This window comes from Lycium barbarum, chromosome 8 (assembly GCF_019175385.1).
Source record: "Lycium barbarum isolate Lr01 chromosome 8, ASM1917538v2, whole genome shotgun sequence".
NCBI lineage: Eukaryota > Viridiplantae > Streptophyta > Magnoliopsida > Solanales > Solanaceae > Lycium > Lycium barbarum.
The window spans coordinates 65,307,060-65,324,720 of record NC_083344.1 but is presented as its reverse complement, the minus strand read 5'-3'; the positions used below and the strand labels follow the sequence as shown (position 1 = coordinate 65,324,720).

The 17,661-nt window shown below is 35.3% G+C and overlaps 1 protein-coding gene across 1 annotated transcript; it reads left to right on the top strand.

Moving 5' to 3' along the window:
* Nucleotides 1-1,331: 1,331 nt before the first annotated feature.
* LOC132607844 (uncharacterized) lies at nucleotides 1,332-2,240 on the top strand. Its single transcript, XM_060321920.1, has 3 exons — nucleotides 1,332-1,585; nucleotides 1,694-1,781; nucleotides 1,881-2,240. The coding sequence occupies exons 1-3, from the start codon at nucleotides 1,332-1,334 to the stop codon at nucleotides 2,238-2,240; spliced, it is 702 nt and encodes a 233-aa protein (XP_060177903.1).
* Nucleotides 2,241-17,661: the final 15,421 nt, after the last annotated feature.

The following is a 17,661-nucleotide window of genomic DNA, read 5'->3' as shown; positions in this document are numbered from 1 at the left end:
TATAATTCAGTTAAAAGTCAGATATGTGCCACTATGTTGCTCAGTGAGTTTCAAGTTCGAAAGTAGTCAAAAAAGATCGGGCACTCGTCATGACTACTCAGTTTGGGGCGTGACAAAATCACTAAGTCCGGCAAATAGGTGGTTTGGGTTGAATTTAGACGAGTTAAATAAGGTTAAATTAATAAATGGAAGGTTTCGGTATAACAATTTCTAAGGTTAATATATATATATATATATATATATATATACATACATACATACATACATACAACTAGTGTCTTTTGGCCGTGCTAAGTCCGGGCTCAAAACTATGATTAAAATTAAATTTGCAATTACTTTTTTTGCTGCTCTTTGCGATATTAAATTATTAAAACATTAGTTCGATATTTTCTACAAATTCCTAAAAACTAAAGGGTCTCCAAAAATTTAAATTGCACAAAAGTAATTTAAAATTGAACAAAGACTTTTTTTGTCCTTCTTTTAGACTTTTTTTTGACCTTCAAACAAATACATGACATAAAGTCTCTTATTATTTATTTATTTATTGTATTTTATTTAGTTTTTATACTTCAAAAATTTATTGAAATCCAATTTAGTTGTAACATATGTGTAATTAACAATATCCATTATGAGCTATAACATTTTCTTCAGAAAAGAAGAAAAATAATTTGATTCAAGAGACATCAATTAAATATGCTATATTTATTCTTTTATTAAAATGTTAGTAGATATTATTTTCATTTAAAATATACAAACTACATTGAAAATATGAAGAGAATTAATAACTTTTCTTAATATAATTAAATCCTTTTGCTTTCTAAAGATTTATGTGATAAATGACATTTTTTTTTTTCTGTTTTTAGTTTATAAGTGGAACATTATTTTATAAATGTACATTCTAATAATTTATTTAAACACAAATAAAGCTTCAACGCTTCATGGTTCATTTAATCATGTTTCTCTATGCTAACCAAACACTCTCTAATCCTTTAACACCCCCCCCCACCCCCCACCCACTCCCAAAAAAAAGGATACTCAAAAAACATAATAAAATGTTTGCTCTGTTATAAATATTATTATAATATTATGATGTCTATCTTTAGGAAGTATTTTAGGGTTTGTGACTTTGGCACCAAGTCAATTCTCTCCTATAAATAGAGATGTTCTCTTCGTTGTATTTCATTCCTCATAAGAAATAAGAACACTCTTCTCTCTTGTTCTACATATATTCTTGCTTTAGTTTATTATTTCATAACACGTTATCAGCACGAGACTCTACCGTCTCAAGAAATATTTGAAGGCTAAGGTATTATTTTTATTCTGTCTATTTTATGGCTAACCTTAAAAAACTCGAGTTCATTGCCCTTGGTATTTCGGGCAAGAACTACCTATCATGGGTGCTAGATGCTGAAATTCATCTTGATTCTATGGGTCTTGGAGACACCATTAAAGAAAATAATAAAGCATCCAACCAAGAAAATGCCAAGGCTATGATATTCTTGCCTCATCATCTTGATGAGGACCTGAAAATTGAATATCTTACTATTAAGGATCCACTCGTTTTATGGAAAAACTTGAAAGAAAGGTATGACCACCTGAAGATGGTCTTCCTCCCAAAAGCACGACACGAATGGATCAATCTAAGGCTACAAGATTTCAAATTAGTTATGAAGTATAACTCTGAGATGTTTAGAATTACTTCTATATTGACACTATGTGGAGAAAAGATTAGTGATTCTGATAAGCTGGAAAAGACGTTCTCCACTTTTCATGCCTCGAATGTGCTCCTGCAGTAGCAATATCGAGAGAAGGGTTGCACAAAGTATTGTGATTTGATTGCTTATCTTCTTGTGGCTGAACAAAATAATGATTTGCTGAAGAAAAATCACGAGAATCGACCTACTGGCGCTGCACCACTCCCCGAAGTGAATGAAGTGTATGCCCACTACTCCAGACGTGGAAAAGGTCGTGGCCTCGGTCGTGGTCATGATAATAGTCGTGGTCGTGATAATAGTCGTGGTCGTGGTTGTGATAATGGTCAAGGAAGAAATTATTTTCCTGGTGTTAATCACCCTTCAAAGAAAAATTACCATCAAAAGGGGAAAAAGAAGGATGAGAGGCATGAAGTCCAGAAGCACGTGGCTCAGAAAATAAATGTTATCGATGTGGTGGAAGGGGACACTGGGCCCGTACTTGTCGTACGGCGAAACACTTGGTTGAGCTTTATCAAGCATCAATAAAAAGGAAAGAGAAAAATCCCGAAGCTAATTTTATCTCTGAAAATTGAATTGACATCACACGCTTGGATGTAGCAGATTTCTTTGAGCATCCTGAAGGAAAGATAGATCACTTGATTGGTGATGGTTCTGTGGTTAGAGATGATTGAGTTGCTTATTTTAATTTTTGCTAGTCGTAGTAGTTGATGAATAAAAGACCACGTAAAAGTAGTTGTTTACATGAGTACTATTTTTAATTAGTCTAGATTTAGTCAGTTTGTTATAGTTGGTTATTAATAGAAAATTTGATTTGATTCCGTCTAATCTTTTAATAGCACATTACAAATAAACTTAATGACTATATATGGCGTTGTGTTTCAGTGACTCTTGTTTATGATTAGTTTTAGTACTAAGCATAGTGATACAACAAACTGCTTAATGTGTATCTGCATGTTAATATGTTTTTAAAACTTTTCAACGGAGGACCTTGCATTATGCATGCTTACCTATATTGATGTCCATCCAGACACTAACATGTCATGTAATGTAATGCGTATCCTATATAAAATATCAAAACCAAGTGCACAACTATTACTTCTTTGTCAGATGTTAGGCCTACATAGTAAGTACTATTTTTTTTATTTCGGATTAAGCCTGACACTTGATACATTTAATATATTGTTTGGCCTTTTGGATGTATGAGTCCACTGTCTATTTCATTAAATTAGTATCATCATATGAAGTCTTGGATACGTTAATAAAGGATTCTTTGAAAAGTACCGTGAGCATGAAAAACTTCTAAATTTGAAAAGTAAGTTGTTGTATCCATTTAGAGTTTCTTACCATATTGTTATCTATTTTAAACAATATGGTCAGAATACTATTTGACGCAAAACAAACAACTGAAAACTTATCAGTTTAAGCATATACCATGAAAGTATACGTCTCTTTGTTATGTTGCTTAGTAGATTATAGCCATTATAGTACTTGGTTTTCACTTTGTATTGTATGATAGTGCTACTATTTAAATTGTATTAATTTGACCTTGTGTATGTCATTCCATTTGAAGATATGGATAACTCTCAAAGCAAGTTTGGATTAAAATCCAATTATGAAGACATTTGTTTGATTGATTCTGCTACTACACACACGATATTCAAGGGCAAAAGATGTTTTTCTCATTTACTTATGGGTAAAGCAAATGTTAATACTATTTCTGGTAGTACCAATTTGATTGAAGGCTCCGGAAGAGCCACCATAATTTTTCCTAAGGGAACAAAACTCATTATAAGCGATGTTATGTTCTCTCCTAAGTTCAGAAGGAACTTATTAAGTTTTAAAGATATCCGTCAAAATGGATACCATATTAAAACAATGGATGAGATGAATCTTGAATATATTGGTATCACCAAGGATGTCTCTGGCCAGAAAGTTGTTGTAGAAAAGTTCCCTGCTTTGTCTTCTGGCTTATATTGGACAAAAATTGGTGTAATTGAGGTACATTCGGTCATAAACCAGAAGTTTACGGACTCCAATACGTTTGTACTTTGGCATGATCGATTTGGACACCCTGGATCTATAATGATGAGACGAATTATAGAAAATTCAAATGGGCATCCATTAAAGAACCTGAAGATTCTTTTAAACAATGAATTTTCTTGCCCTTCTTGTTATCAAGGCAAGTTAATTATTAGGCCATCACCTACAAAGGTTGAGTTTGAATCCCCTGAATTTTTGGAATGTATACATGGGGATATTTGTGGACCAATTCACCCCCCTAATGGGTCATTTAGATATTTTATGGTCCTAATAGATGCTTGTTCTAGATGGTCTCATGTGTGCCTACTGTCATCTCGCAACCTGGCGTTATTATTGGCACAAATAATTCGATTGCGAGCACACTTTCCTGATAATCCGATAAAGTCTATTCGCCTTGATAATGCTGTAGAGTTTTCATCCCAAACATTTAATGATTATTGTTTATCAATTGGGATAAGAGTTGGACATCCTGTAGCTCATATTCACACTCAAAATGGCCTTGCAGAGTCATTAATTAAACGTCTGCAGTTGATTGCAAGACCATTACTCATGAAAATGAGGTTGCCCACGGTTGTTTGGGGTCACACTATTTTGCATGTAGCAACACTTGTTCGTCTCAGACCGACAAACTATCATAAATTTTCTCCGTTGCAATTGGTTTTGGGTCAAGAACCTAATATATCCCATCTAAGAATTTTTGGATGTGTCGTATATGTGCATGTAGCACCACCATATCGCACCAAGATGGGTCCCCAAAGAACATTAGGAATATATGTTGGGTTTGAATCGCCCTCCATTATTCGCTACCTTGAACCATTAATTGGAGATTTGTTCACTACTCGATTTGCAGATTGTCGATTTGATGAGACAATTTTCCCAAAATTAGGGGGAGAGAATAATGAATAAAAAGGGAAATTTTGTGGAATAATTCATCATTGTCTCATCTGGATCCACGTGCTTCTATTTGTGAACAAGAGGTCCAAAAGATTATTCACTTGCAGAAAATAGCAAATCAAATGCCAGACGCATTTACAGATTTGAAAAGGATTACCAAATCACATATCCCTGCAGAGAATGTCCCAATTTGGATTGATGTCCCTGTAGGACCATCTACTAGTGTCATAGCAAATGAGTCCAAAGCATGCCAGAAGCGTGGTAGACCATTAGGTTCTAAGGATTGAAATCCTAGAAAAAGAAAAATAAATAGTCAAGATGACACTATGAAAGAACCTCATAAAGAAATTCAAGATTTGAACAATACTGATATTCTTGAAGAAATCAATAAGCCCGAGACTCAAGAAAATGAGGAAATATCAATTAATCCAATTAATGTTGGGACTAAATTGAATAGATTGGAAATAAATGTGGATTATGTCTTTGCCTTCTATGTTGCAACAAGAATTATTCAAGATAGTGAGGATCTTGAACCCTAATCTGTTAAAGAATGCTAAGAAAGATGTGATTGGCCAAAGTGGCAAGAGGCAATTCAATCAGAGTTAAACTCGCTTACCAAACGGGAAGTTTTTGGACCTGTAGTCCAAACACCTAATGGCATTAAACCTGTTGATTATAAAAGGATTTTTGTGCAAAAAAGAAATGAGAAAAATGAGATACAAAGATATAAGGCACGCCTTGCTGCACAAGGATTTTCACAAAGGCCTGGTGTTGATTATGAAGAGACATACTCCCCTATTATGGGTGCAATAACGTTATGTTATCTCATTAGTTTCGCTGTCCATGAGAGACTTGAGATGCATTTGATGGATGTGGTTACAGCCTATCTATATGGATCACTTGGAAATGAAATATACATGAAAATCCCTGAATGATTTAAGATGCCTGAAGCATGTAGTTCAATGTCTTGGGAAATGTATTCAATCAGATTACAAAGATCATTGTATGGTTTTGTCACGACCCAACCCCGTGTGCCGCGACCAGTGCCCTAGCTGGGCACCTATACGTACCCGATACCCAAATTAGCATATTATCAAAATAATGTAATATAATGGTAACATTAGTGGATGCTACAGAATTTAGCAGAAAAGCGGACTTGGCACACAGAAGCCGATAAGGCTGTCATAAGACAAAACATCCCAAACATATGTACAGAACCCACACAGATGTATCCACAGACCTCTACAGAACATATCATAATCATAAGACGGGACAGGGCCCCGTCATACCCAGAACAATATACATATCCAGATAACAATGACAGACTGTACCAAAAGATGGGCTCTGAAGAAGAGAGCGCCCCAAAATAGCAGAAACGGGATCCTAAACGTGTGGATCAGCAAACCTGTAGTCTGTACCTGCGCGGCATGAAAACGCAGCCCCCGAAGAAAGGGGGTCAGTACGAAATATGTACTGAATATGCAAAGCGGAATCACAGAAGTCAAATCATAATGATTACAGAAAATGAGTACAAAATCCAGAGTGTCAAATGCATATTTCCAAAACCGACAGAATGTGTACAGAAACATATGTCATATCATATCATATCCGGTCCCTGCCACGGGACTCGGCAGACAGAATGTGGCCACCCTCCCGACGCTGGTGCCACTATACAGAGGAATCAGAAAAAGGGGCGTGGCCCCGTATCATATAATGTCATATCAAAATGGCCATAACAGATCAGATCAGAATAGGCGGACATGGCACATCATACTCCACAGATCCATGTACGCGTATACCTGCCCCCTCACATCGGGACGCAGCGAACAATGCAGAGAATTACGCTTGACAACATATCCTGGCCCGGGCTCAGTGTGGGAAACATTGGGACATCCACGAATGGAGTAGTGAGAGACTAATGCAATTTAAAAATATCATAAGTGTTTTCAAAGACTCGATGAAGCGTAGCAAAGACAAACAAATCAAATGGAGTCGGACGGAATCATAATAGATGTATTTCGGATATCGTAATAAATTACAGAAGTATAACTTTCCCGTAGTCATTCCGAGTGTCAAAATAATTTATAATATTTAACAGAATATTTAAAATAATATTCGTTAAGCGATTAGTAGGGTAATTAAAACATTTCTTTCAAAAATCGCTTAAAAAGGAAGCTTTAGCATATTAGGGGCAAAACCATAAATAGCGGGCCCGCCTTGGGACAAACAAGGCGGCGGGCTCAAATTGTGCCCTATAAGCATATAGTATCACCTAAAAAGGTTATACAGACATTCTATGACTTTCTGAATAATTTAGAGCAAAATTGCATAATTTCAGAAAAAGCGTATCAAAATGGTTCAATTCTACTGAAGGAAAAACTGAAATTTTGTCTTGCGGATTCCGAGGGCCAAGAGGTCGTTCGAGGCCCGGATCCGACCCTAACACACTAGGGGCATGCCAAGGGAAGAATTGGGTTTGCTTAACATACCTTTCACGCTCCTTAAGCCTTTCCAAACTCACTTCCCGTTTCGTCGAGAAACTGCAATTGGTCAAGTTTACCAATTGTAAGTTATGGATACCAAAGTTCCAACTTAATGCATATCTGGCTACCGAAATTTCGGCAGCACTTCCCCTATACATATAGCACCCCGAGAATTCAACTCGGCTATAATTCATCAACAACAACCCAAACGACAACAACAATATCAACAATGAACATTAAAAACACAAATATCCTTCAACTAGTCATTTTTCTCACAAGTTGACAAAATCTTCAATTCAGCCCAACTTTCAACTAATATCAATAATTTCACATTCAACAACAATCAAGATCATCACCATATAGTTCTAGAAACATTTCATATCGTTTTCCTTAAGATATACACTCGATATACATAATATACAACTTTTCCGCCAAAGTCATAACTTATGCAAAACATCAAATCTTTGGCATACAACTTCATAACAAGTTTCCAACTTCCAAATTCATCAATGATCATCATAATTCACAACCAAACAACTTCATTTCCTTAATGTCGGAAAATCATACTAAAACGACATAAGTTGCTACATTCCAATTCAATACAAACTTATATCATTCTAACTCCATTTACATACCAAGCATTACAACAACACTCCAATACACTAAACAACTTAATTCATTTCTATTCCAAATGCAATATACCACACGGCCATATGATTATTTTTCCATATCAACTAAATTCATCCAACTTTCAATTCCCATATGCATTTCATCACAATCACAACTAAAATATAACATGAATTCTATACATTTTGGCTATACAACATATATATACACACTGCTACACCTCCAATTCCAAACCCACATTACAAACTTCCATTTTTCCATATAATCAACACATTTCTACATACTACAACACAAACAAAACTTCATAACACAATAAAAAGGTAGAAATTCTTACCTTTTCTTCAAGTCTTCTTCACTTGGAGATATGCTCACCTTGGTGATTCTAATGCTCCCCACTCCAATCCAACTATACCAAGTTACAAAGGAACCTTGACTTAATAGGAAAACAACAAGAATTGAATTTTTGGAGCAATATTTTTGGTACCTATTTTTCTAGGCCAAACCCGAGAGCACCCCTAAGCTTGCTCTTGTTCTTGATTTTTTTGATCTATGTTTTCTTAAGTCTTGAACCTTCTAATGTATATCTTATAATGACTTGGTCACATGACCAAGCACATGACCAAGTAATGGGCTTGGGTTAAGGCCTAATGTTAATTAATTCACATGGAAATTTAATGCAAATTGTGGGCTTGGGCCACACCATGGCCGACCACTCCAAGTGCATTGGGCCTTAAATTCTATTCCATTATTTTTGGCCCAATGACTTATAGTCCACGTTTTGTAATTCCCGAAACTAATTTCCAAAATTCCAAAATTGCCCTTAGCCTTGTATCACACTTTCATGACTCTATTCTTTCATGCATAACTCCTATGTTCAACAAAATATCAAATTTGACCTTATATCTCAAGGATCCAATATAATTCAAGTCTTTCCAAACGTGTGAAAACACGGGTTATAACAGGTTTGAAGCAATCCGGGCGCATGTGGTATAACCGCCTTAGTGAATATTTGTTGAAGGAAGGCTATACAAATGATGCAATTTGCCCATGTGTTTTTATAAAGAAAGTAATATCGGAGTTTGTTGTACTTGTTGTATTTGTTGACAACATAAACCTTATTGGAACTTCTGCAGAGCTCAAAAAGGCAATGGATTATTTAAAGAAGGAATTTCAGATGAAAGATCTTGGAAAGACAAAATTATGCCTTGGTTTGCAAATTGAACATTTGACAACTGGCGTTTTTGTCCATCAAACAGCCTATACAGAGAAAGTGTTGAAACGGTTTTATATGGATGAAGCACATCCATTAAGTACTCTGATGGTTGTTCGATCACTTGATGCGAATAAAGATCCGTTCCGACCTCAAGGAAAGAATGAGAAAATTCTTGGTCCTGAAGTACCATATCTTAGTGCAATTGGTGCACTAATGTATCTTGCCAATACCACAAGGCCTAACATAGCAATTTCAGTTAATTTGTTAGCAAGATATAGTTGTGCTCCTACAAGGAGACACTGGAACGGAATTAAACACATATTGAGGTATCTAAAGGCGACTATTGATTTAGGATTATTTTATTCTAGCAATTGCAGTCCCGATCTTGTTGGTTATGCCGATGCAGGGTATTCATCTGACCTACACAAATCTAGGTCTCAAACAGGCTATGTATTTATTTGTGGGGGTGCTGCCATATCTTGGCGAACTACAAAGCAGTCCATTGTGGCTACCTCATCAAATCATGCTGAGATACTAGCTATTCATGAAGCGAGCCGTGAAGTTGTATGGCTGAGGTCAATGATACATCTCAGTCGAGAAAAGTGTGGTTTGAAATGTGATAAAATACCCACAATCTTATATGAAGAAAATGCAGCATGCATTGCCCAATTGAAAGGAGGATTCATAAAAGGAGATAGGACAAAACACATTTCACCAAAGTTGTTCTTCACACATGAGCTCCAAAAGAATGGTGATATCAACGTGCAATAGATTCGTTCAAGTGATAATATGGCTGATTTTGTCACCAAGTCTCTACCAACTGCAACTTTCGAGAAGATGGTGCACAAGATTGGTATGCGAAAACTCAAATATTTGGACTGAAGTTCTCATCAGGGGGAGTTAATACATGTTGTACTCTTTTTTCCATACAAGGTTTTGTCCCACTGGATTTTTCTTGTAAGGTTTTTAATGAGGCAACCAAAATGTATATTATTAGAAATATGTACTCTTTTTCCTTCACTAGAATTTTTCCCACTGAGTTTTTTCTAGTAAGGTTTTAATGAGGCATATTATCTATCGAAATAGACATCAAGGGGGAGTGTTATAAATATTATTATAATATTGTGATGTCTATCTTTAGGAGGGATTTTAGGGTTTGTGACTTTGGCACCAAGTCAATTCTCTCCTATAAATAGAGATGTTCTCTTCATTGTATTTCATTCCTCATAAGAATTAAGAACTCTCTTCTCTCTTATTCTACATATATTCTTGCTTTAGTTTATTGTTTCATAATATGCTCCCTTTTGTTACAATTGTTTGATATTAGTGTTTCTTGGAAAACTAAATATTATGTAGTATTTAGGTACACATGCATAAAATATGTCATTTCCTTTAATTCTACACATCAGCTGTAATTGCAACAATCCTGAGGTTTTACAAGTTCTTGAGGCTAATACGTATAATTAAAGGAGGTGGCATATTTTTAAGTGGTTAACTAATCTATGTAATAGGCACTTGGGAATACATGCAAAAGTATTTTTAAAATTTAAACTGAAAATGTTTAATTGAAACGTTTTATCATGGGTTCAGGTATCAATTGGAATAAGTCGTAATTTATGTGTCTAAATAAAATTTAGTGACAAATTTAAAAAATGTATTAAGCAAATAAAGTAATAAATAATAGGACAAAAAATGAGGCATATAAAAGAAGTTATAGTACATTCCACATCACCTCACCTATAAACACGTTAGTCTGAAGGGACATGTAATACTAAAAGAGTCTTAAAAGTGCCTTGATTTTTGTACAACACTCTCTTGTAGAGAAAGCAATAAAGGACAACTACAAGAGTGAATTTGGAAGAGAAGCCTTTTGGTTAGTAACCTTTAGTTGCAATCCAACTAAGGAAGACAAAATCTTTCGATTCTCCCTTATTATAATTAGTAATTTAAATTCTTCCCTCCGTGACCTCCTCTATTTTTAACCATTTTTATTAATCTACATACAAATAATAGAGTGTTGTTGACCAACCACGATATAAAAATAATGATAATTGACCAAGAGTCTACTAATAGACCGCAATGAATTCGCATAAATAGAAATAGAAAAAAACACTTTTGATACAAGTAGAAATAACACATATTTCGATTAAACAAAAGGCTAAAGTTTTAAAGTCTAGTAATAGACCATGATGAATTCGCATAAACCGAAACAAAAAAAAAAACAAAACAAAAAAAAACACTATCGAATACAAGCAAAATAAGTAGAAATAACACATATTCAACAAAAACCATGTCGACCTCTAACTTGTTTTCCTCTAATAGCACTGACTAGTTGTGGCAACTTCTGCTATTGTTCAGTTTCACCCTGAGTTTTGTTTCAGCAATGACTGGTTGAGCTTCCTTCTCATGCTGCTCAACCTGACCTTGACCTACTTTGTTCACATCATCAATTACAGATTGTAGCAACTGCTGCTCTATCTCACATTGATGCCGTGATTCAAGAGCATCTAGATGTTCCTCTTCAATAGGGACAACTTCCTTTCCAACTTTCTTCGGGGCATCATCTTGCTCATACTCATATGAACAAAATATGAAATTAGGACTATCATTACATACAAAGGGGATAAGATCAACAACAACATGAGATTTCTTCTTTCTCTTCACCTCAGTTTCAGATTGTGATTTATCAGATGAACACTAAAACACAAGTGTTGGCACCCACTTTTGGCTCTCCTTTAATTTATTATGCTTTTCAGTCTTAAAAATTCTCCAAAATGAGTTTTGAATATTCACTAAATTCGTGCATGATTTTTGAGATATTATTTCTCTAAAATTAAGATAATTTTATTATTTCTTATACGTACTAAAAAATTACATTTTTAAGATTAAAATCACCCAAAAATAGTTTTGATATTCCAATGCCAATATTGGTATCGGACTTTTCCTTTAAATCACTAAATAAATAATTTTATCATAGTACTGCTCTTCTTTTGTTATACTAAATATGTATATTAAAGTACTTATATTGTAATTTATATATGTACACATTTTGGAAATAATTAGGACGAGAAGCACGTTTTATATAACGGAAAAGGTCCAAAAATGTCCCTAAACTATTCCAAAAGGCTTAAATATACACGCCATTCATCTATTGGGCTAAAAATACCCTTCAGTCACCTATTTTAACTTAATTATACCCTTAAACTTAACAGCCCACTCCTTTTTATTATTTTTTATTAATAGTTATTACATGGCGCATACTTATTGGTCGAAAATAAAAACTCACCCCAATTCCCATTTAAAAAAAAAAAAAAAACTCTGCGCATTGCATCATTTAAGTGCACTGTAACTCAAGGATAAAACTAATAATGTAATACCAACTACCTACATTTCCAATTCATATCATAATAACATCAAAACTAACAGTATATGCTACTACTTTTTTGCAGTTCCTTAAAATATTAAAAAAAAAAATTAGTTACTTCTTAGATTTAGCATGAAGAAGCAGGTTATTCATTGATACTACAACAATTCAAATAGTGAGTAATTTACTGTGAAAGAGATAATGAGTATTTTGGTGGAAAGGAGGCAACAGGAAAATCTATTTATGACTTGTTTACCGAGTAAATGCATGTGTATCAGTGTAAATATGTGAAGAAATGTGTATTAGGGAAAGGAATTTGGGTGTAAAGGATGCGATGTGAGGAGGTTTTCCTTTTAAAATGGAAATTGGGTCGTGGGTCATTGGTCATGCGTTATGGGTGGGGTTGAAGAAAAAGATCTGGTGGGGTCGATTTTTATTTTCGATGAATAAGTTGGCGCCATGTAATAACTATTAATAAAAAGGAGTTGGCTATTAAGTTTAAGGGTATAAGTGAGCCAAAATAGGTGGATAAAGGGTATTTTTAGCCCAATAGATAGATGATGGGTATTTTAAAACCTTTTAGGATAGTTCAAAGGCATTTTGGACCTTTTCTGTTTATTTAATAAAAGTAGATAAGGGATTAGGAGAATTTAGGATCATCATCTACAAAGTAAATTGGGCCAATCCTCTTCAGATCTATTCGGAGCCCAATTCCATCCTCTTAATCAGACAACCCCCCCCCCCCCCCCCCGTTGTTTTTAGTAGATTTCCCTTCAAACGCGCTGGTCATTAATTTTTGCCCCTTGTATAGGTGGTCTTTAAATCTTGCCCCTGCCCCTGTTTAATGAAACTTTTTGGACGAAAATTACCCTTACCTCATTAAACCCTTTGTATTTCATTTTTTGTTTTAGTTTTTCCGTGTTTCTCGCCCTTTTCTTTGTGTCTCCGTCTCTGTTTCTGTGGTTTCTTTTTATATGTATGAAGATTTAGGTACGAATTTATATTTTGAGCTCGTTTCATTATTTTTAATAGCTGTTAATAGTGTTATTTTTGTACTCGATGTTGTTGATTCTAGGTATATATTTTCACGTTTTTTTTTTGGTATGTAATTGATCGTTTCTGATTGTAAATTTCAAAGTTTCTCTATGATTTTTTCATGGGTAGTTCGTGTTTTCATTGTATTTGGTGGTGTATTTTTATTTCGTTTTATGTTGTTGCTCTGTTTTTGTAGATTTTGATATGTGTTTTTTTTTCCCTTTGTGTTGAATGTTCTAAGTTTCGGCTTGTTAGCATCAGTTTTAGTGTTTTGGTTGATTTAGTTATAATGTTGGATTATGATGAAGAGTATGTGTAAGTTATGAATGAAGTTATTCTTGTAATTGTTTCTATTCTAGCATGTGTTGTGTTTTGAGGTTTTTTTGTTTATGAAACTGAACTTTTGCCTATTCTCTTTCCTGGATGATGCAGGTGATTTTTTGGTTTGTGTAGCAGTCCAGTAATTCATTGTATCATCGTACATGTTAATTGTTTCTTACTTTTTAAATAAGTTGACTAGCTTTGGAATATAAAGTTCGGCCTTAAGGCCTAACTTGACTAACTTTAAGAATCTAAAGTTTTGCCTTAGCCTAACTTTGATTAACTTTGGAATCTAAATTTCTGCTTTAAGGCATAACTTGACTACCTTTGGACTTATGATTGTTTGGGTGGATCTTGGTTAAATGGGCTTTTGACTGACTTGCCACGACAAACTCTCTTTCGCTATGAAAGGTTAATCAAATGGGGGCAATTGTAATTTATATTATGTAGGGGTCGAGTCTTACGTAGACTGCCTACGTATCCCTCCAGGGGAAATCAGGCCCTATCGTAGTTCGTTTTACAAAAGAAGGATACATATATCTATGGTATCTTTTAAGCTAAACCTAGCTAGAGACATCCCCGGACCAGGCCCGGTTAGGGCTTCCCGCGTATCCCTCCATAGGGATGTCAGGTAGGCACGGTTCCTTACAATATTTATAGGGAGGGGGTAACCTTTTATGTGTAAAAAATGGGTACACTTATTATCTACCCAAAAATATGACTCCGCGAGTTGCTGTCCGTACGAACTCGCTCTCTCTTGTTCTTCCTTCTTCTTAGTACTACGGCCGAAGGATTACCAGAATCTCTCCGGTACTTGTCACGACCCAAACCGGAGGGCTGTGACTGACACCCAAGACCCTACTCAGCTGAGTGCCATACTACTATTCCATCCAGGAGTCACAACTTTTTGTGAACCTTTAATCTACGAAATGACGCTTCCGTCAGGTAAAAAAAAACTTTTCAATAAAACTCTTTCGTCAAATCAGGGACTTCTCCCTTATCTTTAATTCAAAGAAAACCTTTAGTCACAATAAAATCTTTAAAAATAAATCATAAAATAGACCGACCTATATGGTCGCTTTACACAACTGTCGACATCTCGACACACTATCCACAAGACACTGTCTGCGAAAGTCTCTAACATACACGAGATACCATAACATAAGTACTCTGACTCGGCAACACTCCAAACTGAGATGGAGCTCACCAATATAGTTGATAGTCTGGAAACATCTTATAGCCAATGTCTTCTACTCATCTGTATACACCTGCGTGGCATGAAACGCAGCGTCCACAAGAAGGGATGTCAGTATGAATAGTATATTGAGTATGTAAGGCATGAATAACAACATAATAAGAAATATAGAACATAACAGGGGATAAAGATAACATGTACATTTGATTGCCTCTTAAGGCGGATACTGTACATGCAACTTTAACCTTTTTAAATCATTATGTACATAAAATCACGGAAGACATCTGAGACATGTCAATGAATGTGCAAAGATAAATAAATCATTTTGGCTATATCAAGAAAACACATATATCTATAGAAATGCCACAACATAGGCCACATCGTCACCCCTAAAAACATCACAACAAAGGTCACAGCGTCACCCCCTATCAACAGTGCCTTATATGTATACATCACAACAAAGGCCACAACGTCACCCCCTGTCAACTGTGCTTTATATGTATACATCACATCATAGGCCACAGCGTCACCCCCTGTCAACTGCGCCTTATATATGTAAACATCACATTATAGGCCACAGCGTCACCCTCTGTCAACTATGCCTTATATATATAAATATATATGTACATCCACAGCGTGACCGCCAGTCAACTGTGCCTTATATATGTAAACATCACATCATAGGCCACAGCGTCACCGCCAGTCAACTGTGCCTTATATATGTAAACATCACATCATAGGCCACAACGTCACCCCCTGTCAACTGCGCCTTATATATGTAAACATCACATTATAGGCCACAGTGTCACCCCATGTCAACTGTGCCTTATATATATATACATCACAACAAAGGCCACAGCGTCACCCCCTGTCAACTGTGCCTTATATATGTACATGAAGAATGAGAATGAGTGTAGTGCATAAGCAAAATGAAATAATAGAACTCGGTAATGTCACAAAATAGCTATATACATATATTATACTCATAGCATGCCTGGGAGTTCAACTAAAAGCTACTACTTTAGCGGAGTGACGGAAGGTCGGTAACCTCTGATTATATTATGGAATAATCATCATCGCTCTATCTCACCTTGAAGGAACAATTATTATAAGGTGAGACCAACAACAATGAATAAAATCGAGAAAATCATTAAATAAGCTCAATAATCTCATAAAGGCATTGATCTCATAACTTGAGACTTTTAACCATAAAATCATCATCATCATAATCATCATAGAAAATATTCTCATCTTTGACATCATCATTATCATCGTAAAAACATGTTCATCGCTGTTATCATAAGAGCTCACAGAATCATAAATCTCTGGTTTGGAAAATACGAGCATTTTGGAAAACATTTATGGATTATTGGGAAAGGAATCATGCCTTGGAGTCATAAACTTCTATCTTTTGAAAACAAATAAGTTATGGAAGCATTTATGAAATCGTACCATAGGGATCATGCCTTTGAAAGAAAGGGACGAGCCTTAACATACCTGATTGATCTCCTACGAATTAACGCTTATTCTCCTGAACTTGCAAATCTATACTCAAGAGAAATTATACTACCGTTAGACTTATCGTCATATGACTATCTCAAGTCCTTAAACCAAACTGCTTTAGAATCTGCCAAAATTCGGGCAGCATCTCCCCTGTTTATATGTGTTACACCTCGGAAAATTTTCCGTTGATGCACAAGTGAAAAGACTAGTGAAGAGCACGAGTATACGTTATTTCAATAAGTAAGAAACGACATTCGATGACCCTAGTTAAGATTTCAAAGATGTTTGAGATAGGGGAAGGAAGTTGCCAAGAGAAGGCAAGGCATACGATAGGTAACGGAAAGGGATTATGAGTAACGAGTTAACGAGGATTTAATGATGTCTTGGAGAAGGGTGATAACGTCCCTTATATTGGCATTGAGGTGTTAAAAAAGTGTTAAGAGGGTTCCATAAGGATTGGAGATCAAACGAGTCGACGAAAACGAGTTTTGGAATACTGGGGATTATACGGCCAAACATACTGGCCGTATAAAATATACAGTCCATATGTTGGGACCGTATAATCAGCCCAGAATGACATACTTCTCTGGACAAAACATACGGCTCGTATAAAATGTACGAACTTTGAGGTCCGTATACCTGGTCGGGAATTGAATGGTTCATTAAATAGAGGATTCAAGTCTTATTTCATTTCACTTCCATATCACACCCCTTCTCTCTAAAACATCTCTCTACATTTATTCCACAAGAATTAAATAGTTATTAGTGATCAAAAACATAAACTAAGTGAATCAAGTGCAAGAATACTCATTAAAGATCATTCAAGTCAAGAAGTCTCATTGGAGATGAATTAGGGTTTTTGCTCAAGTGGAGTATTACCAACCAAGGCTTGTTCCTACAACATCTAAGGTACGTTTTATGGTATTTCTATGTTGTTTAAGGTATTTGAGAGTTGAAATACTTGGATTGTAGAAGGGTATAGAAAAATGGGTCATGAATGAGGAATAGTGCAATTTTGAGCAATAGTTTGAATTGAATCATGATTCTTGATGTGTTATGATATAAATATGTTACAAATGATGTTTAGGACATGGGATAGGCAATGTATGTGAATGAACGTAGTCGTGTGTTATGACCATGGATATGGGTGAATGGAAGCGAAGTGATAAATATAGATAATGTGGATGAATAGAAACTATTGTTATGATATTGTGAATGTATTATTGATATTTGGGAGTTGATAGACGATATGGAGGAATGTCGTATAAATA